Source organism: Atractosteus spatula, chromosome 5 (assembly GCF_055471065.1).
Source record: "Atractosteus spatula isolate fAtrSpa1 chromosome 5, fAtrSpa1.hap1, whole genome shotgun sequence".
In the NCBI taxonomy this organism is placed as follows: domain Eukaryota; kingdom Metazoa; phylum Chordata; class Actinopteri; order Semionotiformes; family Lepisosteidae; genus Atractosteus; species Atractosteus spatula.
The window spans coordinates 55872322-55900202 of NC_142710.1; the positions used below are offsets into that span (position 1 = coordinate 55872322).

Here is a 27881-nt window from a genome sequence, read left to right on the forward strand (position 1 = left end):
AATATTGATGGATGTACTGTAGCTGGCTTTACCATGGTTAATGAACAAAGCAGTAGACCTTAAAAAAGGAAGCACAAAACAGACTTATCTCAACCTCAGTCTTTTTCTTCCTAAATACTGTTGGACCGATGTGGTTCTGTAGGATACAATAAAAGTTTACCATAAAGTTCAAGCTGCTCCACTAACAAAGATACTAGCTATAAATTGTGAATGTCTGTTTTTGGCCTTTTATATTTTTAGCCTTTTAGACATCAAAAATATTTTTTGCACAACCAAAACTTCAAATGCTTAAATTTTAAATTGCCTATCATGAAAAAGTGAATCTTCAAAATGAGCTACAAGACGAGCAAAACTGACTACGTTGCGGACTGAGAAAATGCTTAATACTATGAAACATGAAACTATGAAAACTATGAAACTTACTGTTCATGCTGTCTTTAATGGAGCATACTGTAGCAATGATCAGATTGCTCAAAGACTATGCTTTATGAATTTACAGAAGCATCAATTATCAGAATAAGCAGAATTATAAAAACATATTATGCATTTAAATAGTAATGTAATAGTGCTCTTTACCTTTAAACATTATATACACACAACTACCCCTCCAAATAACTGTTTTTGTTTCAGTATGCACATCTTTAAACATTAGCTAGAAAAATTGTACAGAGAGGAATTGTCAGTGCTTTGACTGTTCTTGAATGAATTTTATTTTCCCAAGGAACAAAAGATATTCATAAAAAGCATTTTCATAACAATAGTTGATAGCATGTGAGGGGAAGATGTAATAAGTACAGTATGAACATATCAGATTTCAAATCTCAAAGTAATAAAACTCGTTACTTTAGGACACTCTTAACACTTCAATGATTAAAGACTGCACAAATAGTGAAAAGATATGCAACTTAAGGATGCTATATAAAAAAGTACCCTTTCAAATATGTATTGTTATCCACACTTTTGTTATATGTACTATTATTCTTTGTTCAACACTGTGTGGAAGAGGTATCAATTCCTAGCTGAATAAAAAAAACTCTGCAGGTAACCCCTTTGTTGTCATCACAAACACAAATCAATATAGAATTATTGTCTTTTGAAAATTATCACACTTTGTTATTTAACACTGGAAGAGGTAAGCAACAGTTTTCTATAGCACTGTTGTGTTTAAAAAGAGGGCATCATTTGAAATGATGAGTTGCACAACCTAGCGATAACTATAGCTCACACAAAACATTCATCCTTGGTTACGGAAGTAAGATACAAAACATCCGACTCTATGCGTCATCAGCTTGGGAAATATTTTAAATACTATGGGCAGATTTAGGAGCTGTCCACTAGTACAGCAGTGATATTTATAATGATTTAAATGTCAATATTTTAAGCAGTCAAATTAATGGTCCTTAAAATAGTTGTACTTCCTGAGAATTAGTATTGTAAAAGTTATGAAAGCAATGTACACTACTACAGCAAGGGATGGGCAATGGAACACCTATATTTAAAAGCAATACTCCCAGAATAGATTGTTTCATTTCTCAGAAATACACTGACAGATTTTCCATCTTTAAAAAAAAACATAAAGAGCATGACTGCTGTTTACTCTATGCGATCTATTAAGACAAGCCAGAAACAGAACTGTGATGCAATACTAACTATCGGTTCCCCAATATCTTTAATAGCTAAATCAATAAATGAAGCACCTTTTTTTAAAAATTAAAAGTATTCATTGTAAAAATCTGCAAATTATCATGGCAATAGCCTTGAAAAAACTTTGATGTTCCTTATCGCCGAGAGACACCATCCATCTTCTAAGCACTTTATCCTTTAACAATGGGATACATCGAGGACAGGGTGCCAGTTCATTGCAGAGAGAGAATGATTATATTATATTGTATATTGTTTTCTATATTTTCATGATATAAAAGAAAATTATGATTTTTTTTTAAATTGGCACTTTCCTAACACAAAAGATCAGGTGGTCTGGAACAAACTACCCAGCCACATGTTGTCAAATCTGATGCCCGGGCTTCTTTCAAGAAATGGCTAAGATCCTCAGATCAATTAGCTACTGGCAACCAAACAAGCCAGATGGACTGAATGTCCTTTTCTCTCCTTTGTAACCTTTCTTATATACTTATGTTCCAATTAAAATCTAAGAAGAATATTTTGCCCCACAAAACACAAATGTAAGTCTATAGTTAAAAAAAAAGTTGATTTCGATGCACCAAAGCAACTGTGTAATTAAAAAGCACCACTGCTTTGCAAAATTGAAAAATGTGCAGTTCTAGACTTAACAATCACATAAAAACCATGAGCATTTATGCAATTGAGATACAAAAGCTAATAACTATAACGAGAAGTATGACTCATCCCCCAATATAAATGTTACCACAATTAATTTCGCATTTAAATTGGTAGCTTTTAGGATGTGAATATACTGTAGGGAACGTTATCCCTTTTTTTTAGAATAAGCAGGATTATTGGGTAAGGAATAACCTTCTCTCTTTTTCTTTTAGAGCCTTGGTATTTTATGTTTAAACTGAAATAATTCTGGAATCACACATATAACTCAATTTTTACAAACATTGTTATAGTCCTAATGTCTAAAAATAAACACATTATCACTTTCATATGAAAGCTGTTACAGTATGTGTATTATCCTAATTCCTCAATCATAAAAACATGAAAAAACTACAAAAACATTCCCAGCCAATGAAAACAAAAGCCTTAACTTGCAAAATTTAGAAGGGAAAGCAGAGCTCATCTTTTATTTCCTCCCTCTGAAATAAAGTGATAAACACCAACAAAAATATTTAAAGGAATTATTTTTAAAAAATGAATTAACATCCAGTTCCAAGATTAAAACAACTCAAACTACTGGAACTACTACAAACTTGTTTCAAATTAGTGTAAACTGTGTGATCTGAAGAAGTATATATTATGTCTACTTCCTCACATAATTCATCTTTAAGGTTAAACTTGCAAAATGTTGTTATATTTAATCATATATTTAATCACTGTACAGTAAAGCAGGTGAGTCATATTTAGACATAAGGAAGAAATATTTAAGGGTATTAATGAAAAACTCTTTCCATTGCTCAAAACAGCAAACCTCTGTCTACGTCAGTAACAACAGCTGTACCTTACAAGATAAAAAACAGAACTTTTTGGACTGGATAGGCTTGCATTCCCTCTTTTGAATCATAAGTCAGAAATCACTTCACTGAAGGTTAACAGCATATTTTTTTATCATGAGGAAATCCAATTGACAAAATGCATTACTATCCTCCATGGACAAACACTATGGTTTTATATTAATTAAAATGGGTACAGAATACTAAGTACAAAACCAAAACCTCATATTCATATAGACACATTCTACATCTGAACTAAATTACATTTTGAGTAATGAACCAAGGAATACCAAGTTGCTGAGAGAGTTTTTTTCAGTGAAATTACAATGTTTTTCTATACTCCCATCTTTCCCTGTCAAATTGGTTCACTTTTTATACACTTTAAAACAGTGTGCAAATTCTTTAAAAATCAGAAGAAAATGATGTTACTGAATAAAAATTTAATGACAAGAAAGGATGTAGATTTGTAAACAAGTATTTAATTAGTTCATTGCAACACAAGCATTACATTCAAACAAATAACTTCCTAAACATCATCTTTAATCTCAAATAAAAAAATATAAAAAATATATAAAGGAAAATATAAACATTCCAGCTTGTGTGTGAAAGCATACAGTACATTAGATTTAAGACTAGAGAACTACTTACAGTACATTAATGGAAAATCCTTTACACATTTCAAAGTAAACGTTTGTAGGTACTGTAAATGTATAAGATACATTGCAAGTTAATTATTTGAACCCTAAGGTTTCAAATAATAAACCTTATTATTAAGAAACTGTGGCTGGTCTATTAACACTTGCACACCTTTCTTGCCATGAAATCAGCTTTAAAACAAGATGCCCAAAAGTTCCAAACTAGCTGTAGTGCAAAAAAAAATAAACAGACTTTGGCCTGCTTTATACACTTGAGCCACACAAAAATAGCACCAATCATTTATAAATCCAGCACTTAATGGCAGATTTTTATATGCCAGAAGGTCACTGTTACATTCTCAAATACCTTTTAACAACTGTCAGCTGGTATTCTAATGTTTTTTTATCCATTTTAATCAGAATCATCACTGGAGTCAAAAACGCATAAATATGAAACAACTTTGCTTTCTTGCATTTCTTGTTTTTTAGGAATACTGACAATAGGAAAGGTATTTTTGTGCACTAAAGGGCTAAATGGACTTACCCAGGAAAGTGTTTTCTTTTCGTATCCAGTAATATGCTGTGTACATGAGCTGTCTTGAAAATAGTCCCATAGATTTAGGTCTACTTTTGTGGGCCCCATTCTACAGCTTCCTTGGCTAGTTTTTCCAACACTCTCGCAGGAATAAGACACCGGAATAATCTTATTCTTTTTTTTTTGGAGTTTTGCTGTTTGATATTGGTGCTTTTCAGCTGACATCCTTACATTCTCAACTTCAGTCTCAAAGGGATCCCTTTGCATTTGGGTTTCATTTCTAAAGCCTTGCCTGTCCTCACAAGGATGCAGCATACTTTCTGTTTTACTTTGTGACAACACTGATATTTTAACTTTTTGCTTTTTCCTGCAAGGGAATTTTTTAAATCCTTTCCTAAAGCCTTTTTTTCGTTTCCAGTCTTTTTTAGGATCTTGGACGTCTTTAGCATTGCTTTCCTTGCTAAGACTGTTGACCACTTCTTCACCTTTGAAAGTGATTGAGGTCTGTGTCAACCCATTTAACCCATATAGGTTATTTTCATTTTGTGTGTCTGAACTATGGCTGGACTGGACATGCCCTTTTCTTTCATGTTGTTCATTTTCTTTCATAAAATCTGTTTGTAACCCATTGTCTGGCTCAGCGAGCCCAGAAAGTGCCCCAGTAGAATGCATGTAATATGAACTCAAGGAAGGATTCTCATCTATTCTGTTTTTTAAAGTATTCATTGATCGATCCTCATCTAGAAAAAAAAGGGCATGTTCGTTTATTGTTCCCGAGACATTGGCACATTGTTCATCAGATTCCTTTTCAGATGTTGATGTCTCATTGCCCAACTTCTCTGGCATGAGAGCAGTGCTGGGCTGTAGTGTGTTGGTTTTACATACCCGTGTGCTTTCAAAGTAAGTCTTTTCTTCACTGACAAGACAAAAATTTTCACACAAACGAGGTGATGTCTGAACAGTGCAATCTTTAACATTACATGTAGGCCTATAAGAGGACGCCAAGTTGGTGAGAAAAGACAGAAGTTCATCAAACTTTAGGCTGCTGTTTAACAAATCCAGCTTTTCACTTATTTTCCCATTATCTTTGCTATGCTCCATTTTCATTCTTTCTAAGTTGTCCTGCAGGGCTAACATACAAGATTTCATCTAGGAAAAAAAGAAAAAAGTTTTAAACAATTTTACCTAAGTTAACTCATACTCATCACGGATTCACGTTCCATTTTTCATCATTTCCCCTTGCTTTTTAACATAATATTTTGTTGTTCATTTAAGCATCTGTTCATGCAACCCCATAACCAGCTGCATGAGGCCCCTCAGCTCAAGGAGGGTGTACAATTCAGAACAAAATGCAGACAAAACCTAACCTGCACATCAATACAAGTAGGAGGAAACTAGAGAACCCAAAGAACCAAAAGAAAACATGCATATACGCATGGAAAGGGACTGAGGATCAGAAGGAAACGTAGGATCATGCAGCTGTGAGGCAGCATGATCTTGGGTTCCCTTCTGTGGGTGATTACAAACCTCACTACTATGCTTCCCTATTTTGTACATACTGTACTTTCAGGTCAATTTAATATTGTTTTCCAGATATTTAGTAAAATAACTTGGATGAAGAGAACTTAATAAATAAAGTCTAATCATCAGTACTAAAATACTAAAAACAGTTTTTCAATTTTGATTAAGTGTGGTTCAGCTCATCACAGACCTCACAACAGTAGAAGAATACAGTATGTTTTCAGATTCTGTCAAATTAAAACCAGTTCTGGGCAAAAACATCTTTTCTGAGCACAACATGTCAAACATTATCTTCATAGCTTTTCTTATGCCATACTGAGTGCATTCCAGGAAGTGTCCCCTTCACAAAAGGTTTGCTGATGAAGTAAGGATTACTGCTCAACCAAAACTAGAACTAATGATTAAAACCAGATTGATCAGCTTTCTCTTTATCCTTTCACATGAAGAAACAAATCCTCTTTATAGTGCTTAAAAGCTGGGACCTAGGCCTTTTCTGTATAGTGTGCTCTGGCTGAGATAGTTGCTGGGAAATTACAGAATGTTCTGAAGAACATAAGAAATGTAACAAACAAGAGGAGGCCATTAGGCCCATCTAATCCATTTTGTATCTACTGTACTTGTTTATTATTTTAAATAATAATCCAAAGATCACATCCAGCCACTTCTTACAAGACGTTTCAGCAATATAGCTGGAGAACATGTTACACACACCAAAAGCCCATCCATAAGGAAGTGCCTCCTGTTGTCACTTGCGCCATCTGATTCATATTTCACTGTTCATTCAGAAGAAATCTACTAGGTTGACTTTACCAATGCTTCTGATGATTTTGAATACTTGTATGAGGTTCCTTTGTAGTCTTCTCTGTTCAAGACTACAAAGGCTCAGTTCCTTCAGCCTATTAGTGCAGGAGGACATTACCTTAAGCCCCCTAATTGCTCTTCTCTGGATGGATGCCAAGGCAGCAATATCTTTGCTGTAGTGTATCAACCAAAATTGTACTGTACGTATGGAAAGTGTACATACTGAACCTTTGAAGTCCATTTTTAAGTCATGCTCTATATGTAAGCAATGCTCATTTTCATTTTTCATTTCTATTGACAGTATTATCATTGTTTCATACTTTTCAGTTCTATGATTATGGCAAAAGTGTTTTTTGCATTTTAAGGTAAATAATTGAAAAACAAAACATGACAATAAAGATTGCTTTGTATGTGTATTGCATTACTGCCATAACCAAAACTTCATTATAGGTGTTTATGTTGCATATATACATATAGTACATGCACCCAGTATATATAGTACTTATAGTACAGTATATGCACTGAGCACTGCAGACGTGAAAGAATAAATCTGGTGCTATTTTTTCTGTTACATTTTGGTGCTCTCATGTTCTCTCTTTTAAAAATATGTCATTTGTAACTTTGATTACTATCACAGCCATGAGGAAAAGCAATATGGTTAATGACAATTTATTTATGAAGACTTTTCAGGAAACTCAAAGTGCTGAATAATATTACACACATAATCCACATCAAAGCAGATGGAAAGATAAAAAGAAAAACAAACTGACTTACCAAAAATAGCGTAATAATAAATTATGCATTATAAGCTTTAGTGAAAACATACAGTAGGTCATTAAGGTATTTATAAAAATCTGAACAGTTATGATGTCTCTAATGTGTTTAAGAAATGAGCTCCACAGCTGTACTGCTGCACAAGAAAAGGTTCTATCACTCTTTGTGTGGAACCTGGTCTTTCACAAAGGTAGAAGTCCTGAATCAAGATTTCTCAAATTAAAAGGAGTTGGACTATATTCATCCAATATGCCTTTAAGATAACATGGATCAAGACCATCATGTGGTTTCTTAATAAGAAGACATCTTAAGGCAACTCTAAATTTCACTAGGAGCCTGTGCAATCCATAGCATATTCAGATTTTGTGCAGATGCAGATAAGTTTTATGACTGTGTTTTTAACTTTAATTTTGGAAACTGAAATATATTTACATGCTTTATTTATACTCACTTCTGTCTCCATTTTTTCCATCTCTGCCAGTACTTGACTTTGAGATTTCAGCTCACTTAGTACTGGATCACACATTGATCTCACTTTGTCCTCCACTACAACCAAATTAAGATGGTTAATACTGTATATCAAGAGATTTAAATATCTGGTTTCAAGGCTCTATCTAGTATGTTAGTAAATAATTTAAGGTAGCAGTTAGTGAATATCAATGTTTTTTTCTATCATAAAAACAAAAATATATATTTAGTTTAAATAAAATATCTAGCATGTGATCTTTAAATATATATATCTATTACTTTTACTTTGAAACTCCTCTTCATTGCTTTCAATTGTCCCTATAAACAAAAAAATTAAACTGGCCACCGTTTTTTTCTACACAAAGGCAGTCAAATTGTTTTTTTCGTTTCAATGCAAAGATACTGTACATAATGCTACCGAACACAGAGTAAGATGTCAAATTCACACCATGAGTACCTGTCTTCTCAAGCTATTTAGAATCACAGGGAGCCTTCTTACATTTATATCAATTTAGTTATTTCTGAAACAAAGGTTGTGCAAAGCAAAAGGCAAATTTCAATGATATACTGTAAGCTGTTCTCACTGACCTATAAATAGACACATCTGTGTGTTTTGCTCATGGATTGCATATACTGTATGCATATCCCTCAGCATATTTTGTTGTACAGTATAATTTTCTTACATACTCTGTTATGCAAACCAAATGCAAGAGCACCATCTGCTGCTGCTCAAATGCCATCACTATCTCGGGCACTGATCTAGATTTACTTTGAACAGAAACATCATCCCAAAGAATACTATATATGATTTTTAATATACCTTATAAGTACTTAAATAATGAATATTGCTTGCCAAATCATGTATTGAAGAAAGCTACTTGATAAATATATGTAATTTACTAAAAAGGGTAGGACTAAGTAAGATAAAAGCTTAAATAATAGCCATGCAACTTACATTGCTTTGAACAAACATCCAGACCTTCAGCAATAAATGTCTTTCTAGAATCTGCCTGGCACTCAATTCTATTTAAAGATATTTTTATCTGCAAAACAAATGTGAAAAAACAATTAAATCTTACACAACTTTTTTTTCCAAGAGAGTAATTCATCATTGTCTAACATGTTAATACATACATTTTTAGTGCATACTGTATGAAAGGAAGAGGCTTTCAGAATTTGTAACAATTGTATATTTTAATATAAATGTATATATTAATGTATTAACTTACGTGATCCACGCTTTCCTCAAGTTGTGAAAATCTATTATTGAACAACTCACTAGAAGAAAAAATGAATAATTATGTTTATAAGCTTTTAAAATACATATGAAATACAGGATAAACAGAATATGTGGTTATATCCAATACAATCCTATGCTCCCTTGCAAAATGATAAGAGGCTGCATAAAATAGTGACTTTAATTAACAGCAGAAATCTATATCATTAAATACAAATGCAAATGTGTATAACTGTTATTATGAGCTGTTACAAATATTTCAATCAGTTTATCTTTGTACAGCTACTTACCGTATGTATGTACTATAACGGAATCATGCTCTCAACATGTCTGCTATGAAAAAATACTGTACCTTTCATCTTTCTCTTTAGCTTTTTTCTTGCTTTCTTCAAATAGTCCCAAGATTCCTTTGGCTTTCCCACATCCAAGCTGAGACTCTATAGGTTTCTCCCATTTGTCCACTCCGAAATTATAGAGCCTTGTCTGATATTTTGCTGAACCTTTTGGCTTATTTACCTTTAATGAAAGGGAAAGAAGTTTTAAAAAACACATATGGAATATTCATACTCAATATATAGGAGACTTTCAGTTAGCTTACTACTTTTTTATCTTGCATTACAACTAAAGCTCATAATTCAAAATTCAAGGGTCAAAGGAGCCCTTTGACATCAAGAGCCCTGTACAATAGGTACATTTAGATGCTGCTGTCTGGTATGAAAAGAACCATCCATCCATTCATTTTCTAACTGCTTCATCCAATTCAGGGTCACAGGGGAGCTGTAGCCTATCCTGGCAAGCAATGGGCACAAGGCAGGATACACCCTGGATGGGAGGCAGACACAGACTCAAACATGCACACATTCACACCAGGGCAAATTTTCCCAGAAGCCAATTATCCTACTGCTACTGTATGTCTGTGGACTGTGGGAGGACACTGGAGCACTCAGAGGAAACTCATGGGAACATGGGGAGAACATACAAATGCCACGTAGATATCAAACCAGTTCTAGAACTGAACCCAGGGGGGGACCTAGTGTAGCAATGCTATGGCTATATACAGTACAGTATGTCAATGCTATATGACAATTTGACTTACTTCTTGAGAACCATGCTGAAAGGCCAGGGCTGTTATGGATGGCTGACTCATCTCCTGGTAAGTATCCTGAGAATAACTGTGTCGAACCCGACATCCAGCCGGGAACATGGGATCTGTCATTCTTGAGTAACCACTGTGGGTGCCACTCCTGCCAAAGGAGAACTTGTTTCTTCTAGGATCATTAATATAAAAGGTTTTTTTTTTCATTTCAATTTATCATTATAAATTACAAAGCATATTTAAAATTATCAGGAGATACTTTTAAAGTAGAGATTAGGTGTACTAACAACACTTACAGTATCTGATTAGGGAACACCCATTTGCATCAATGATAATTCTGATCCTTCTTAGTTTACCGCATATTCAAACGCTCCTTTCAGTGTAAAAAATGTTTACCTTGTTGCCCCAGGAATGCTGAATATCTCCTCAACATTCAATAAATTGACATTCATATCTGTAGAGCTCTGATTCCTCTTATCTCCTGCCAAATAAAAAGATGCTAACAGTGTTTTACATACAGTATTTTCCATATAGTTTTTTATATGTCTTCTATTTGACATTGACAAGGTCAGCATTTTTCATTCAGACTGTTAATTACAGTAACTTGGAATGAGACAAGGGCAGTAGCCTAACTGTGTTTAGCAAGGAAGCTACAGTATATAGCGGTTCTGAGATATGTTTGTTGGTTTTATTTTTCTGGACAGAAAAGAAAAGTCATAAACCCTGAACTGAGCAAATAGTGCTCACCTCCTGGGATAGTGTAAATGTACTCACAGTCAGAAATGCATTTTTACCAATACTTAATAAAATGGATTAAGTTAAAGGCACTTGAGAGGAACCCTTATATTAGTAAATAGTGTCTATTTAATATGTGTCTGTCTAATAGGTGCCTTATGTGAATGCTTATTAATGTAATCTAGTTTTAGTTTTTCAGTCTTTGCATTGAGTGTTCCCAGTCCTGGTCCTAAAGAACCACAAACCTGTTGGGTTTCATTCCAGCTCAGCTTAAATATCTCATCAAAACCTTGGTTGAACTAACTAGTGGCCTGATGAGAATATTTGCTATTGGGATTTTATTTTACTTACAAAATGCAATCTTTAAAAAGGTCACATCAAACCATATTTAAGAGCTGAAAACAACCTAACAGTTCCCATTAATTCTATTACTAATATGATTAGTATGTCACTAATTCAGTGGTAGAACAGAGCTTGGCTGGAACAAAAGCCAGTAGATGTGTGGGCCTCAGGAGTCAGGACAAGAATTGGGAACCCCTGGTCTAGGCAATAGCAATACGCATTCAGAAGTCTGTTCAGACGGGACTTGCTGCTACATATTATCTTTGTTTTACATTATTATGGGCATTGTACAATTTTGAATTGCAACTCCTGACTACTCATCCCCAGTCCTCACCCTCACTATGGCCAGATAACATAAGCAACCAAAGGAAACGGGGCATAAAACATCCAGAAATCCAAAATCATTCTACTTGGTTTTCAGCAACTAAACTTCATAAGTGCTTTTAACTTCAAGAGTTGTTTTTAACAGCAGTTTGGGGGAATAAATGTCACTGCGGCATTGTTCACTGTTCCGCCTGAAAGGTTCTCACCTCGTCTGCACTTTCATAAATTAGAAAAGTTTATAATACAATAATTGTTCGATGAACGAAAATAAGTGACTTTTCACCCACAAGTACAGTATAACTAAATGGCTTTAATGGAGAAGAGTCTTACCTCAGAAAATGGTTGCTAATTTCAGGTCGGACCGTCCCGGTTCTCTCGTCCTCTCGAGCGAAAGTAAGAAATACCGTTAAAAATACGAATGCGCGAGCCCGTCGCCCGCACTGCTAATCCGGGCAAAGAACCTACTGGAAAAATTAAAAGAAAGAGAAGAGTGAGATTTAATAATAAAAAAAAAACAATTCATATTGCTACTCAGACGCATACAGTATCTCAACATACTTTGCGACAGAGTTAAAAGAAATAATGGTTCTCGTGAAGCGTGGAATTTGATTTAAATCGAGTTTCTCTAAGTGGCTTCAGATTTTGCTTCTCCTGGGCATATAAAATCAGTTTTGTCGCATCCCCTGAATTTTTTTCTCTTAATCGGGACAGAAACTTTGACGGGAGATAAATGTTTAACATGTCAGAGTATCATGCTACCAACGCAACTTCAGTATTTACTCGAGTTAGACCGAGCAAGTAAAACTCACAAATTGGGTTTTGTTCCAGCTCATCTTGAAAAGTACATCATAAACTGAGCTGACAATAGGTTTAATTCACGCTATCCAATTGTTTTCAGTTCTTACTTAGTTTTAAAGTTCCCTTTGAATACAGCACATGAGTAGCACCTACTGTATAGAATACGAATACGTGAAATTCTATTTCATTATTCTATTTCTATTATTTCGGTTCGCAGTAAAGATAACACACAGCAGCTCACTAACAATAACCGGAGCGTCTGTCCTGGAAACAGATGAGACGCTGTGTTCTAGTGTCCTGAGGTTTGGCCAACAAAACGTGCAAAGAAAAGAGCATCTGGAAAATAGTACATAAGGCATGAAAACAATTTTATGGTATGGTATAAACGCTGCAAATTGTGTGCATTATCCAAAGAATCTGGTTTATACAGTATGCATAACCATTTAATTGCACTTGTCTTACAGCTTTTATAAACAGGTACACATCAGTTCAAGAAACACCTTGTGCTTTACCCATTATCTTAAGGCCTTTTATACATATTTTTACTTAACCTAGTACTACTGTATATGACCGAACTGCACAGAGCCAGGTTCTTCAGCTCCAAAAACAACAGCAGTCCCAAACACGGTCTGACTGTATGTTTCATTGCCCAATGCCTAAGTCACGCCTGCAGCATCGATTGCCAAGCAACGCAGTGAACACTAACAGAGAGTCTTCCGGGCACGTCACAATTGATTTAATTGAAAAGGAACTGAACTTTTTATTTGAAGACAATTTTACAATTTAGATTTCTGAAAATAACTACCGCTGCAGTGATGCCAAGAGATCTGGCTGGGTCTTGGGTAACGTTTTCATTGTTTTTGTTTTTCCTGGTAACTTTACCTTATTATCCTCCACTTTCGGTTTGGTTCTTGTTACATAAAGAGGCAATACAATAATAGTTATGCATATTCGAAAGGACGTCAGTTGTTTGCGCGTCGTAGACGTCTCAAATGAAATAGGTAAATGAACTGATTTCATGAAGCGTTATTAATATATTTCATGCAGCTTTAGTGGGGAAAATTGTGTCGTGAATATAATCTCTAGTATAAATTCTATGTATGTTCTACTGCATGTGTAGCGCGGAGTAACTACTTGGGCGCTTTGGATAGCCAACACCTTAGCTAAATGCTAGATCGCTAAAATCATGTATTGAAACAAGTTAAAAAGCTGGAATATCATGTCGAATGTGAAAGGAAACTACGAAAAGGGCTTCTTGAAATTTCAATTTACTGTCTCTATAAAACATGCATACTGTAAATGTACTATATAAGGAGGGCTTCGACCAAGCTGATCTCGCCAATCATTTTGATAGTAGCAGAAAAACGTCCACTTTTTGGAGTAAGTGGTTATTGAAAATGGATGGATGGATGGATAATACAAATATTTTTAAAAACTTTCATGAGGACATTTTCCGCATGAAAACAAAAACAAAGGATGAGAAAAATATTAATTTTACAAATGAACACCCCTAATAAGTCAGAATGCTTTACACTACTTCGAGCATTAGGTGCATGGGAACAGAAGGCGATATCATCCAAAGGGTCGGCAGTCTGGTCTTAAGACCAGAGAGGAGACCAGCAGGAAAGATGGAATATTGTGACTGAGCAATGATACTACTGGTCAGTAGAGTGGCGATTGTAAAGGGGAGACCAGCCATTGAAACACTTGAGTCATAAGTACAATTGAAGTGTGAGATGGAAGCCAGTGCAGAAAGTCACGAACAGGGATAAAGTGCCACCAGTATTAGCTAATCTGTCTGGATCAGGCATTGACAGAGTAGGATGCAGATATTGTATTATTCCTAAGATTGAAAAAGCACACCACAGTAGAGTTCGAGAGGACCGCGATGGCTGAAGTATCCTGAAACAGTTAACATGTGTAGTAAATCCATTAGCCTTAGTCTTGGCACAATTTAACTGTGAAAAGTAAGATGTAATGAACAGAACACAAGGTAGCCCTTGATGCTGATAATGTACTGATATAGTATTATGCGGCGGTGTAGTGACTCTGTGGCTAAGGATCTGCACCTGTGGCTGGAAGGTTGCCGGTTCGTATCCTGTGGCTGGCAGAGGAATCCTACTCCGTTGGGCCCCTGAGCAAGGCCCTTAACCCCCACTGCTCCCGGGACGCCATGTAAATGGCTGACCCTGCGCTCTGACCCAAAGCTTCTCTCCCCGTCTGTGTGTCTCATGGAGAGCAAGTTGGGGTATACGAAAAGACAAATTCCCAATACAAGAAATTGTATATGGCCAGTAAAGTGATCTTCTTCTTCTATATCTTAGAAATCCTGATCTCCTTCAAACTACTGTAATACCTTTCAGTATGAAAAAGATTGTAGATTACCACATCATGTCAAACAGCGTACTGTTGCAGAGAGCAAGCCTCTGAGATTATAGCGGGAGTGTTTATTTTCTGTCTCATTTTCTGTTTTTCTTGGTTATAGTTAAAAATAAATCAGCTTTGCTCCTGGTTGCCTGTAGGGGCAAATGAGGAATTTTCTTGTCTTATTCCACTTATAGTTCTTTTTTAGTTGGCTTTTTTTTCCCCTCCTCAGGAGAAATCCTAACCAGAAAACAGTTCTTGACCAAACATGTAGACATCATCAAGAAGCCACATTTTATTTTTAGCTGTTGTAGCTTACTTTTTTGAGCCCAATTTTTATAAGTAACCCTTTGGAGCTTTTAGTTTCGCTAATTCATATAGTTACTCAACATGACTATATATACAGTACTGTAGTCGTTATAATTATACATATTGTATTTCACTACTTTCTAAATTATATAATACAGCAAAATGTGCTGAATAATGAAAGTAATGCATCACAATAAAATTTATAAATTACTCTGTGTTTTTATTTGGTTTCACTGAATGTAGTTTCCACAATGCTTAATTGCTTTTTAAAGCAGAGGTTCTTTTTCTGCATTCACCACATGATGCTTTTAAAAACAATATTTTATTTTCTTGCACCTCAGTTAAAAACATACTGTAACTAGACACAGTATATCACATACTGTACAGTATGAGAGGTATGGATCCATGGCTGTTAGTCAGCTCTCAGCTCTTAGGTTCATAAGAATATAAATGTTACAAATGAGACGAGGCCACTCAGCCCATCTAACCTGTTTGATAGTTAGTGGTCAATTGATCCAAGGTTTGAGGGTCTGTCTGTGTGGAACCTGCGTGTTCTCATGCAGGCTTCTCTGAATGTTACAATGTCCTCCCACTTTCCAAAGTCATGCTGCCTCGATTGATTCTTAATTGGAGACTGCATAATTGGCTGTGTGTGTGTTCCCCATGATGGACTGGCATCCCATCCAGAGTGTGGTCCTGTTTTTTGCACTTTAATCTTCCAGGATAGGCTTGATGATTGAGCATGACCCTTACTAAGAACACCTGGCTGCCTAGAAGAGCACTTTTTTAAATCTGGTGGGTTTTCTTTTTCAAAATCAAAAATAATGATGATATTATTCTTAATTCATTAGCCCCTAGTGTTATAGTTAATATGCAAAATTCACACAATACTTGTATTGTTCCAATGGCTTAGTAGTAGGTACAGTATACAGTATGCTGAAGTACAGCATACAGAACGTCTAGTTTAGACATGGCCACAAGCAGATTACTTTATAATCAGATCAGGAAGGTATGCAGCAAAGGGCAATTCAACTTTCCATCCGGAAATTGGGATATTGACATATGGTTAATGGTTGCTTCTTAATCTAATTTGTAAAGGCATTTACTAGGTGAGATGTTCTTATTGACCAAGACTTTTCAGATAATAAGGATGGAATAAAGGGAATAGAACTGACAGAACCAACCGGGAATTATACTTCTTTCACATACACCTTTTTGATGTTTGCTTTAAATCTATGAAACCTGAGTCAAGAGCGAGTGTTCAGAATTTTAAAAAAGCAGACTAAAAAGGAAGGAAGCAGAGCTTACTTATAGACAGTAGCCTGGAAGTGATGGTAAACATGCTAAATTAATTTTGTTTAAAAAAAAAAGATGTCAATAACACACCCCAAACTCGATAAGGGTACTTTTAGCATGACGAACACCGAGACATAACAGGGACCAGGAAGGCAGAAATCAAATAAATCTGTGGGTTTTAGCGGTATTTTTGCAGACATACAGTACTTACGGAAAGGCAGGTTGTTTTAACTTTGATTCTTGCCACTTGTATGCTGGCTTTTAAAACAGATCGCCTCCTGAAGATGCTGAAGAGACAGCACAGAGCACTAAGGTCCAGGATTAGGATTTAACATCTGTGAGAGGACAGCCTGCTGTTAATCGTTGGCAGTCATTAATTACTGTTACCCCAGTTGTCACAATAATGGCCCAAATCGTAGTCCGCACTTGGAAAGGCAGATGTTTCTGAAGTTAAAATTGTCTTAAGGGATAAGCAGAGATGTTACCAGGGACTTTTACTGTTTGCTCACGTTGTATATGTTATTATCACCTCATTATTTTAGTGGATGCCTGTGGGTTTCATCAAAAAGGTAAACCTATCCCATTTTTTGCTTATAATCCTTTCTCATGCCTCTTTTTTAGAAGAGTTCAGGCATAATCCCACAGATGGCAGCTTTGCTCCACTGTCTCCTCAGCCAAGCACAGACACCAAATGTCTGAACCTGCAGTGACAGATGCCAGTTTTCATTGTTACTTGTTGTTAGTATGTCTATCATATCAGGAACATGCATCGCAGATGCTGTGATCTGATCAACAGCATGTGATGGAAGAAAAGGTTAACAGGTATGCTGGGATGGCAGGGATGCGGCCATAGAGGTCAATGCAACTGATGTGCTGTCATGTCTTTTCTGCCTTTCAGTTTCCCACTGGGTATCATGGACACACCCGCAGTAAATCCCGCAATGACTTCCTGCAGGAGTACCGTCTAGCGGCCAGACCCTGTCCCCCAGAGAGACTCATACAGAGGCTCAGGGTGAGTCCCAGGTGGGGGCAGAACCGCTTCCACTCGTGCTGCAAAATTCCAGGTTTTCACTCCTGGTTTCTGGCTGGCTTCTCTTTCCCTTTCTGTCACATCTCTGCAACTCCTTGTCCCAGCTGTAACATACATGGACAACCTTTCTGATATTATCTGAAACAGCTGTTTCTCACCTTAAACTGTATCGGCAGCAGATCCCTAACTGTTAAGTAAAGGAGCAGCAGGGTGCCTTACCTTGTGTTTTCTCTTATTCAAGTCTGGGGAGGTCAGAGCTTCAGCCCATCTTGTGGAGGTTCACCAGCTAGCAGCAGCCCCGTCCTGAAGTTTTTTTAGTGACGCTCACCATACGTCACCCATACTTTGTAGGTTATGCATATCCTGTTGTCTTCTTTGAGTCACACATTTTGATTTTACTCACGTATGTACTTGAAACACTGTCATAAAATCTGTGACTCTCAATGACGGAAACATTGCATTGTGCTGCATTTGGACTGCTTTATTTCTGCGCACATGCACAATCTTGGGTTATGAAAAAGAAATCTGTCATCCGCAAATTGTTTTGTTCAATAATGCTTTTAATTCTGGCAAGATAAATGTCGCAATCTCTTCAAAGCTAAAGCAGTATACCAGAAGACTTGGATTGCCTGGCTTTGCATGTACTTTATTCTTGGCTGAGCACGACTGCTTGGTTATAATGTTGTACGTGACTTAATTTCAGTTGTCCTGCTTTCTTTTGGCCCAGGATCATCCTATGAATTAGATTTTAATTTCCTGACATTTTCGGGCACGCATTTCCTTGTAAACTAATTCTAAATGAGAAATAGAATTGGGACACAAATCTGGAGGTGGGCAGCACTCAACGTTGTGCACTTGGAAAATAATGAGACATAGACAGGGACAGAAAAAAAATGCATGGACGTCTGCAGCGAATACAGAAAAGGGAAGCCCACCTAACGAAGGGTGGCTACACTAGCCGAGCTCAAAGGAGTTAAATGCAACGGCCTTTCTGTTGTGAATAAAACCTCTGTTGGATTTAGTCATCATGCTTTCAGCTGAAGAGTACTTCAGTCCCTCTTCAGACTGACATGATTGCTCCCCTGGACAGATTTGTGTTGTAACGACACTTTTCATTTCCCCTTGAAGAAAGCTGCAGTTGCTTGATTAGTTGATTGGACATCAGCAGCGCTGTGTAACATACTCTATTTTAATCAGCAATGGGACTTAGCATTGCCCAGCTACACTATTTTTAAATTCTCAAAAAGGGGCAAGTGTGCACTAAATGGTTTCGGTATTCTTCACTCTAATTTCACCAAAATGGGCTCGTGCCTCTTTTTGTAGTTTATGTTCCATATTTTTTGGGGGAAAACTCTTTGGTTTATACTGTACTTTGGGATGTTACGCTGACATAATGGAGTATTTCTTAAAGTAAAACATAAGACATTGACCATTAGTAGCACTTCTAATAAAACCAAACACTAAAATACAGTTTAAATGATAAAAACAATCCTTTTTAATGATAAAATTGGACCAGCTCGTTATCTTTTTTTCGCAGTGAGATTATATTGGTTGACATGGACACGTTAGCTAGAGCTGAAACAGTTATCAAAATTGTTTCTGGATCACATGCAATGAAAATATACTTTCAGAAAAGGATTGCTATAGACCTGAAAAACAAATATTGTTGACAATCATTCAGTAAAGCAAAATTAATTAGACTTGTTGCCAATGCTGAGCAGGGGAAGCAACGATTTGACATTTTGGATCAAACAAAATTTACAAAACATTGAATTGCTGTTGCCTGTTCACCTTGAGTGCTGTTTTGGAATAAATATATAAAGCTTCTGTTGGAAATTGTACTTATAGTACTACTGTATGTAAGAAATTGATTAAATCACTGGCATACAATCAATTAAGCAAATCGTCTTTCATCTTGTACTTGTATTATGACAAATCACTAAAAATTCCTTTCAGGAGCTTAGCTCGATGCACTGTGAATAAATTGTGAAATATGGAAAGATAAAAGACTTAATCAAAAAGACACCGATTTGTTTCTTTAGGGGAAAAAATGATCCAATTCATAAACTGAATCATCAGTGCTGGTCTGCTCTCTATACTACACGGTAGAGGGCATGGGATTAGACAGGGTAAGCAGGGAATGATTCTTTATTAACAGACATTTCTGTTTTAAAGGAAAATCCAAGAAAACACAGTTTCTCCAAACACGATAACCGGCACGTGTTCCAGGGCAACGCGGTTTACTTTGAAAGTGTAAGTTCCCATTACTAGACTAGGATATTAAAACATGACAGGTTCTCTCTTTCTAATGGTTAACATGCAACAAATCTTAACAATTAACAAAGGACTAACAATGCAATGAGAGCCAAACAACCCAACTGGAAACTATATGGAAGTACATTAAGACTGAGCCTGGAGTTCAGTCATGTAGTCGAAAATGATACCTTATCTGGACAAGTTCCACAGATTAGTTACCTGCTAGTAGCCATGCAAATTAAATTGGCCGATTGACCTTTCTTATGTGCTTACTGTATATCCTTAACATGCATTACAAGTACCAGAGATCAAACAAATACCAAAATATTTAGTAAGTAAATAGATAATATAGTCAATGATCCTGACAGATGTTTACCACCACTTGTTAAAAGTTAAAACTACTTGTTTTTATTGGAAGTGGGTTTGAAACTGGTCTTCAATGAATGTTTGAATGTTTTCTTCCCTTTTATTGTCATGGAGACATAATGAAAAAGAAAAAGTAAAAATCTTAGTTACAACAAGATGGTTTCTCATCCCATTTTACCATAGTCATAAAACCTTACCCTGGTTAAGCTGCTTGCAGTCACTACATTATTTAATCTTCTGCTTGTATGAATTGCAAGGACAGGCTCCTGAAGATGAAAAACTAAAAAAGATCACAGGCCTCTCAGTCCCATTATTGGGACATAAAATGAAATAGTTGTCTCAGCAGCAGAATGATACATTGAAATCACAGTGAATTAAAATAGTATGGATCTAAAGGAACATGCTAAAATAAAAAAAAATTAATACCAATTAAGTTGTGTTCTCTGAAAACTGTGGTGTTTTCAGGCCTGGAAATCTGTAAAGCTGCTTTGTGACAATGTCCAATGTCCGCTATACAAATACTGTAAAACTGAATTGAATTGAATTGATAGTGTACAGCAGCATGTCTGCATTAGAACTATTAAAAGGCAAAGGGACTTAAAAATCAGTTACCAGGTTTTATGCTCAGGCAATCGCAGCAATTAAGCAATAGACGTTTGTACCTAAGTGGTTATTTCCAGTCAGGCTGTTGTTCTCCAAAGGGTCTGGGAACGCGGAGAGTGAAAACTGCCATCGCGGAAGGAGCCAACTTCAAACCAGACTTGATCGCCTGGGCTCCGTTGAAGGAAGAGCTGGCGAAAGCAGGCCCGGCCCATAGCACGTACCGCGCCTCGTATTGGCACGCCCAGCCGCCCACCACCCACTCCCATTTCCTGCTGCCCCACAGACTGCTGCCTGCCCCCGAGACCTACACCACCACCTACCGCCACACCTACAGCCACTGTCAGCCCAATCCCAGTGTCCTCACGGACATGATGACGGGCCGAGTGGTCACGCGGCCGCTGGAGAAGGAGGTCACCTTCGCGTACATGAACGGGAGGCTGGAGCCGAAAACCAGCCAGCCCAGGAGACCTCGCACTTCCCTGGCCCCCCTCTCGGTTTCTGACTGCCTTAAGTGGCATGTAACACAGTAAAAAAAAAAAGAGAAAAAAATAATTGCTTTCTACCAAATATGATATCTATTTTCAAATTTGTCTTGTGGGCTTTTATCAGATCAGTGTTTCAAGAATCGCCAATTCCTCCCCCTCCTGCCTTTATTAGTTGTGTGACGGTGTCACTTACCTTCTCTTCTAATGGTGTTGAAACAATGCTCAGATCAACTGTGGCAGTGCGGTGACTGAGAAAAAAATTATTTAGCTTATTTCCATCATTTAAAGAGAGTTATAGTGAGGTGTCCAATGTTTAATGCAAGGTAGGGTGGACAGGTTGCAGTGTTTTCTTCTGTTCCTGTTGTTGTGTGGACAGAAAAAACTAAATGCTGCATCTGGTTTAGCAAAAAAGAAATCATTGGTAGTAAAACGTGGATTAAATCATGTCTCAAATTATTACAGCAAAACCAGGAGACTTCCTACATACAGCAGCACTAAGCCACAACAATATTTGTTTTGAAAACCTATAATCAAGCTATTAAACCATGATCTGCTTTGTGCCCCCGCTGTTAGCATCTACCGTATATCCTTGAAATGTGTCTTTGCTATTTACTTTGTACTAAAAATCGTTGTGCATGGTGTTTCGGTGCTTATGAATGGCGCTGGGCTCCTGTTTGTGAAGAATATGTAAGAATATTAAGTGTGGCTCTGGAAGCTTCTCCCATGTTTTCTGCCAGCCTCAGTAATCCTCGATAGGCCATCTTTAAGGGACTTTTGCAGTGGGGTCACTCTTCACAGCTGTTCCAACTTTGGCTTTCCAGTCCAGTGCCATATGTGCAAGTTGAGAATATGAAAAATAGGTTTTCGTCTCATCTAAGATCTAAGAAATACCACATTTATTTTTGTAAAATATTTTCAGATTTCAGTTTGTAAATGAATAAAGAAGGGTAATAAAATGATTTTTAGGAAATTAATTCCTAGCCTGTCTTGAATTATTTTGAATAAGGTTCTTTTTACAGTATGGTAAGCAACAGAAGGTCTTATATTGCCCGTCCTCCAGGCTGCTTGGGGACTGACCTTTAACAGTGAATGACAAACTGCGCTCGATAAATAAGTTCTGCTTTTCCCTTAAACTGCTCATTAGCATAAAGATTAGGACTATTTAAAAATCTAACAAGTTAGTCTTGTAGGAAATGCTGAGAAAACAATTGTGTTCTATTATAACCTTTCAGTACATCTTTCCATGTCAAATAACAAGGTTCCTATTTAAAGTTTTTAAATTTAAACGTCAACTACTGTAATACCTTCACAAATCATGGCAACTAAAGAAATAATGACATCTTCCCTGTCAATTTTTTGGTTCTTGAAGGAAAACTGTTGAAAAGAGGAAACAAAACCAGAATTGCAAAAGCTTGTGCCTGTCTAATTACCTACCTAATGATGACCTTGTCAATGGATTTCTGCATTTCACTACACTGTTAATAAGCAGTCTGTGTTATTGGCCTACATCCTGCCAATAACCACCCTGGATTTTATTAGTAATTCATGCAGCATAGGGCACATTTCCCTTGAACCTATCAAACATCTACCTGTGATTATGTGGAATTTATTCCTAGAATTGGTAATGAATACAAAATAGGGAGATTCCCTAGGGCTATAAAATGCTCTGTAGCCTTTGCTAACAGGAGAAGTGCTTGTTTACACAACCACTAGTATGTTAAAGCACTATTGTGAGTCATTTATTTGCGTATTATTAAGGCAAAGTAGCTAAATGATTGAAGATGACCTCATTTTTAGTGCTGGTGACAAAGCAGGGTGAGATAGAAACCTTCCTAACCAGAAATTCTCCAATGTGTAACACGGTGGTATTAGAAAGGCATCGATTAAATAAAGTCCAACAACAAAAATAATTCCAGCTGTTTCAATGTTACTGCCAGAGCCAGAATGACAAAACCCAGAAATCCTTAATATTTACATGCTAACATATGGGACATAATAAGAAGATTTATGACCAATTCATTTCAAAGTGTTATTTGAATGTAATAATGTAATCAACTTACAGTACAGGAGTGGTAGATAAGTGAAGGAGACTGAGAATCCCTGCCACAAGATTCTCTTTCCAGACCCATTCTGACCCATAGCATCAGGGTTGGTTCCAGTTACAATCTCATTCTTTAACTGCTTTATCCAATATAGGGTCCCGGGGGAGCCGGACCCTATCCCTGCAAGAAATGGGCACTTGACAGGATACACCCTGGAGGGGACACCAATCCATCGCAGGTCACACACACAGACACAAACACGGACATACCGTACTTACAGTTGAGCCAGTTTTTGTGGAAAGACAATCACCTTAGCAACATGTCTTCAGACTGTGAGAGGAAACCGGAGCACTAGGAGGAAACACACATGAACACAGGGAGAACGTACAAACTCCAAACAGATAGCACCCAGGAATTGGACCCAGAGTCCCAGCACTGTGAGGTAGATAAGCACTGTGCCAATTTACCACCTTAAATAAATGTTTTCATTTTTTATTTTACTATACAAACAGTGACTGCCGAGTTGTAAAAATACATCTCATGTTGTGCTACTGTACCTCGCGTTTTACATTTCAAAGAATTCTAACAGTACAAGACTACAGAACAATAAAAAAAACATCCTGTTCCTGTCCTCCGTATCCAGTTTTCCCCTTTCACAATCCTAAACCATTTTGTTTAGGATTTACAAACACTGTTGTATGGCTATGAATGCAGCAAAGTTTCTCAAAATGTGTCATTTAGATTTACATAAAACATTTATACATTTGGGGGCTGTAGAAAAAAAGCTGAGGAAACTTCAAGACCTACACAAAAAATAAATCTTGAGATTTCATGTCGATCATCATTCAACATAATGCGCACTGTAATGTTTTATTATGGTAATTGCAGTTCTTGCAATGTGTGAGTTTTACTAAGGCACCTCACTTCTCTTGAATAAATGCCATTTTCAATAGTCTGACAGACTAGTAATGTACACCCTTACTGGTGTATTGAATTTAATACATCATAAGTGACAAGCCACACCTCTTTGTTGTATCCAAGCAGTAAAAGAATAAATAGAAAAGGAGCCAACACGCTGATCAGACATCAAATAAAGTCTTTTATTATAGAATTTGTAGTAGAGGCACTACCTCACAAATATAGGCACTGAACTACCAAGTCAGCTTCACTCTGTGTAACATACACACCTTCTAATACAAAGAATTCACAATGAATTCACATGTCAGTGTCACAGTACTGCTCCTCACAGTCTGTAGCTACCATCAGTGAAAGATCAGGAAAGTAGAGAAAGTTCATTACACATCAGGATCTAATCTGGGAGACTTGATCACCAAGAGAGGACTCACGTGGTATTGATCCACCCAGGTCAATGTCCCATTCTGGAGAAGTTCAGAATGATAATGTGGTTCTTGAAGGTGCTCTGCTTGTTTTACCCAAACGAAATTGATTGATGCTTCTCTGGCATTGTGTTCCTGGCGTGTTTTGCCACATGATCTCATCACCCCCGTTTAGCATGTGTGAATACAAACAAGAAGGAATATCGGCCATGACATGTGCCAATCAGTACTACCTCACCCTCTTTTTGATGCAGTTTTATGTAAGGATTCCAGGGGACACGAGTAAAAACTACAGAAAAGAGCATTTAAAACTCAGAACAGGAAGCTCTTAGTATTTACCCAAAGGGTTATGGGAGTATGGAACAAGGTACTCAGCCTGGCTGTAGAAGTTGATACCCAGACCTCCTTCAAGAAACAGCTGGATGAGATTTTTGGATTAATATTCTACTATAAAACAGGCTAGACGGGTCAAACGGTCTGCTCGCATTTGTAACCATTCTTCTGTTCTTATTGAACAGCAAAGGAAAAAAAAAGTGTAAACTATGATGTCCAGTTGTATTACTCAAATATTTTCAGCCCTGCAAATTCAGAATGTGTGTGCGCAGTGACCTGTCACATCAAATATTTACAAGATTCAGAAACTGTCAGGAATTTTCACTGAATACTCCTTTCCGTAATGAGAATATAGATCAATACCACGTAAGCCTTCTTTACAGAAACAATGACAAGACCCATTTAACACAAGCCACTTGGAGAAACTGCGACAGATTTTAAAATACAAAGGCAGAGAGAATAGCTGTGAGGATATCAATGATGAAAACGAAATGTAAAAGGAGTACAATATTTATGCGATTAGGTTCTGACTTTACTATAACCACCAAACTCCTTGAAATGTTATAAAGAATAAGAATCATGTTTCAATTACAGCCTTTAGCAGGTTTTCCTGAGTTGTTCTAGTGTATCTTTACTATGCATTTTCAATACTGAGAGGAAAGTGTGAAAGGTGAAATACCTTTAGGTATACCTACCTCAAGGGATTATACTTACTCATAATTGAAGAGCTTAAAGCATTCTGTCAAAGCCCACGAGTTAATGACCACCCAGTAACACGCAAGAGACCTGTTCTGTGCCTGCCCTCTATTTAACAACCTGCCCTGTGGTATAGAACACAAAAGAGTGACCCCACTCTATGCAGTCCAGAAAGACAGAAAAATATTCTGATTATTCAGAGTGCCTCTTAATTCTCCTTTCACTGAGCAGATGGCAACTACAGGTTTCCTGTTATTTCAGGTGAGAAGTAAAAAGCTAGTTGTTAGTAAAGAAAAAAAGCTAACAACTACCACAGACGTTTTGTTTGTCTTCACTTCCTAGGCGATTCCTCAGAGGCAAGCCCTGTCTATACCATCCATGTGCAACTGCTAAAGAAGTCCCATGACATTGAGGCAACACTTTAGTCTGGGAATCTGTCAAAAGGCATTATAAACAACCGACGGTATATACATTTCTAATGTACTTCTGGTAAATATTATTACAGAATAGTGTTTAGAAAAATAATAAAACTAACATCACAAGTAATAATATGCATTGGCAGACAAAGGAAATGCATATACTCACTTTTTAATTTTACTATTACTCTTAACAGATCATTTCCATTTGCAAGCCATGGGAGAACAGCAAGTCAGAGCTCATTGTGGTTTCTGTGGTGTTACAGTAAGTAGACAAAAGAAAATCCTGCCGTGGACTGAATGCCAGTCCGTCACTGGGATTACCCAAAGCTGTGCTGGTAAAGTACTTCAATCAAAGTACAACAGCAGGTTGGCAGCAGGGACTTGAACCCACTACCCACCACTTCTGAGCCCAGAGACATACCTATGGTGCTCCAATACACTTGACCCTTACTGTACAAACAAATCTCAGAAAACAGGCAGGGAGTGTATAATCACTTAAGACAGATGCCTAAGTAAAAGTGCTGTAGTTAAAGTGGTTTCATTGTATTTCATGTTGTCAGAAAGACCTATTTCTACCTTGAAATAATACAATGGGCACCCCAGGGCTTTCCAACCACTTTTAGTGGAGTTTTTTGGTGGACACTACTAAAAAGGGTAATAAAGAGAAGACGTTTACAGTAAAGATATGGAGTCCATAACCAAACCCTTTCAGACAGTTTACAGGTGATAGCCTGACTGGTGGGTTGTAACCTCGGGCTGCTGAGAGACAAGGGCACAAAAAGAGCAGGCACATTAAAAGTTATTGTGATATCTTGCCGATTAGTATTATGTGGGAATAACTTGATTTCTCCATGTGTTTTCACCAGTTGATTAGGAATCGCTCAACCACCAAAAGAACAAATCCACTTGTTAAACCTACTGCCTGTCTTTCCAATTTGGCAAAGGTCAGATTAAGAGCACAAGGAAAACTAATGGATCAGCTAAGTACTGGTACACTACGCTTGACAGAACCTATTAGAGTCACTCGATACTGTACATATTGAACACACCTCACTGAAAAATCTCACAACAGCGATTTGTTTGTCCACAGTGATTTTTACATGTAGAGTCGAACACTTTAATACTTTGTAAACGGTTTAGGTTCTCCATTGGGTTTCATTCAATATTTCTATACTGTGCTTCCTGTGCAGAAACTTAACAGAGCCAACAATATCACTCTTGTGCTAACCAAGAGTAGAGGAATCTACTTGATTCCCATATGAAAGGAACAGAACGATTCCAATCAGTCTAAGCTACTCTGTACTACCTCAGAACTCAAGAAACCAGATTTGCATTGAACAGAAACATTAGTTATAAAACAAACAATGATCCGTTTCATTTTGCCTCCCTCTTTTCTATAACGCCACAGCACAGGCCTCAGCAGGCGTTATTTTATCACCAATTTATTTCTTACTCACACACAGGATTGTGAAATGCAAGTGAGAAAATCGATTCTCTCTCCCCTGTTCTGCACAGTACAGAATTACACTTAAAAAGACTATGCACATGCTCACTGGAAACTGCATTCTGCAAAATGAGCATACGTAAACCATATTCCAATATGCAAATGATAACATTTTGAAAACAGAGTCCTGTTGAGGAACCAGTGAGTGTGTAATATGTGAAAAAGAACCTCTGTTGAAGGAAGAAAATTTTTAAAACACACTATGCTTTATGGTTTTTGAAACCCACTCATCGCCATTTAGACAGTATCTTAATCCAATTAGGCTGTTCTCAAGGTACAGTATATTTAACTTTGCCAGGACCTCATCATTTGACCTGATTGTTAAGACAGTGCCCTACCCAAATGTGGATACTTCCTGTAGAATACTGTACTTCACTGTGAACAGCCACTGAATAATATTTCAACTAGTATAAATTCATAACCAGTACATTTGTTCAAGTTACT

General features: G+C 36.9%; 2 protein-coding genes across 2 annotated transcripts; one reads left to right on the forward strand and one right to left on the reverse strand.

The window, feature by feature from the left end:
• Nucleotides 1-4178: 4178 nt before the first annotated feature.
• Nucleotides 4179-10650, reverse strand: iho1 (interactor of HORMAD1 1). The gene is made up of 7 exons (XM_088915586.1): nt 10595-10650; nt 10199-10370; nt 9455-9618; nt 9095-9143; nt 8821-8908; nt 7849-7943; nt 4179-5450 (listed from the first exon to the last, which is right to left on the reverse strand). Exons 1-7 carry the CDS (start codon nt 10648-10650, stop codon nt 4179-4181), a joined length of 1896 nt encoding a protein of 631 aa, XP_088771712.1.
• Nucleotides 10651-13197: 2547 nt separating this feature from the next.
• On the forward strand, nt 13198-21164 carry LOC148835297 (ciliary microtubule inner protein 7-like). The gene is made up of 4 exons (XM_088917595.1): nt 13198-13239; nt 17265-17378; nt 19572-19649; nt 20720-21164. The coding sequence occupies exons 1-4, from the start codon at nt 13213-13215 to the stop codon at nt 21149-21151; spliced, it is 651 nt and encodes a 216-aa protein (XP_088773721.1). The 5' UTR covers nt 13198-13212; the 3' UTR covers nt 21152-21164.
• The last annotated feature ends 6717 nt before the right edge of the window (nt 21165-27881 follow it).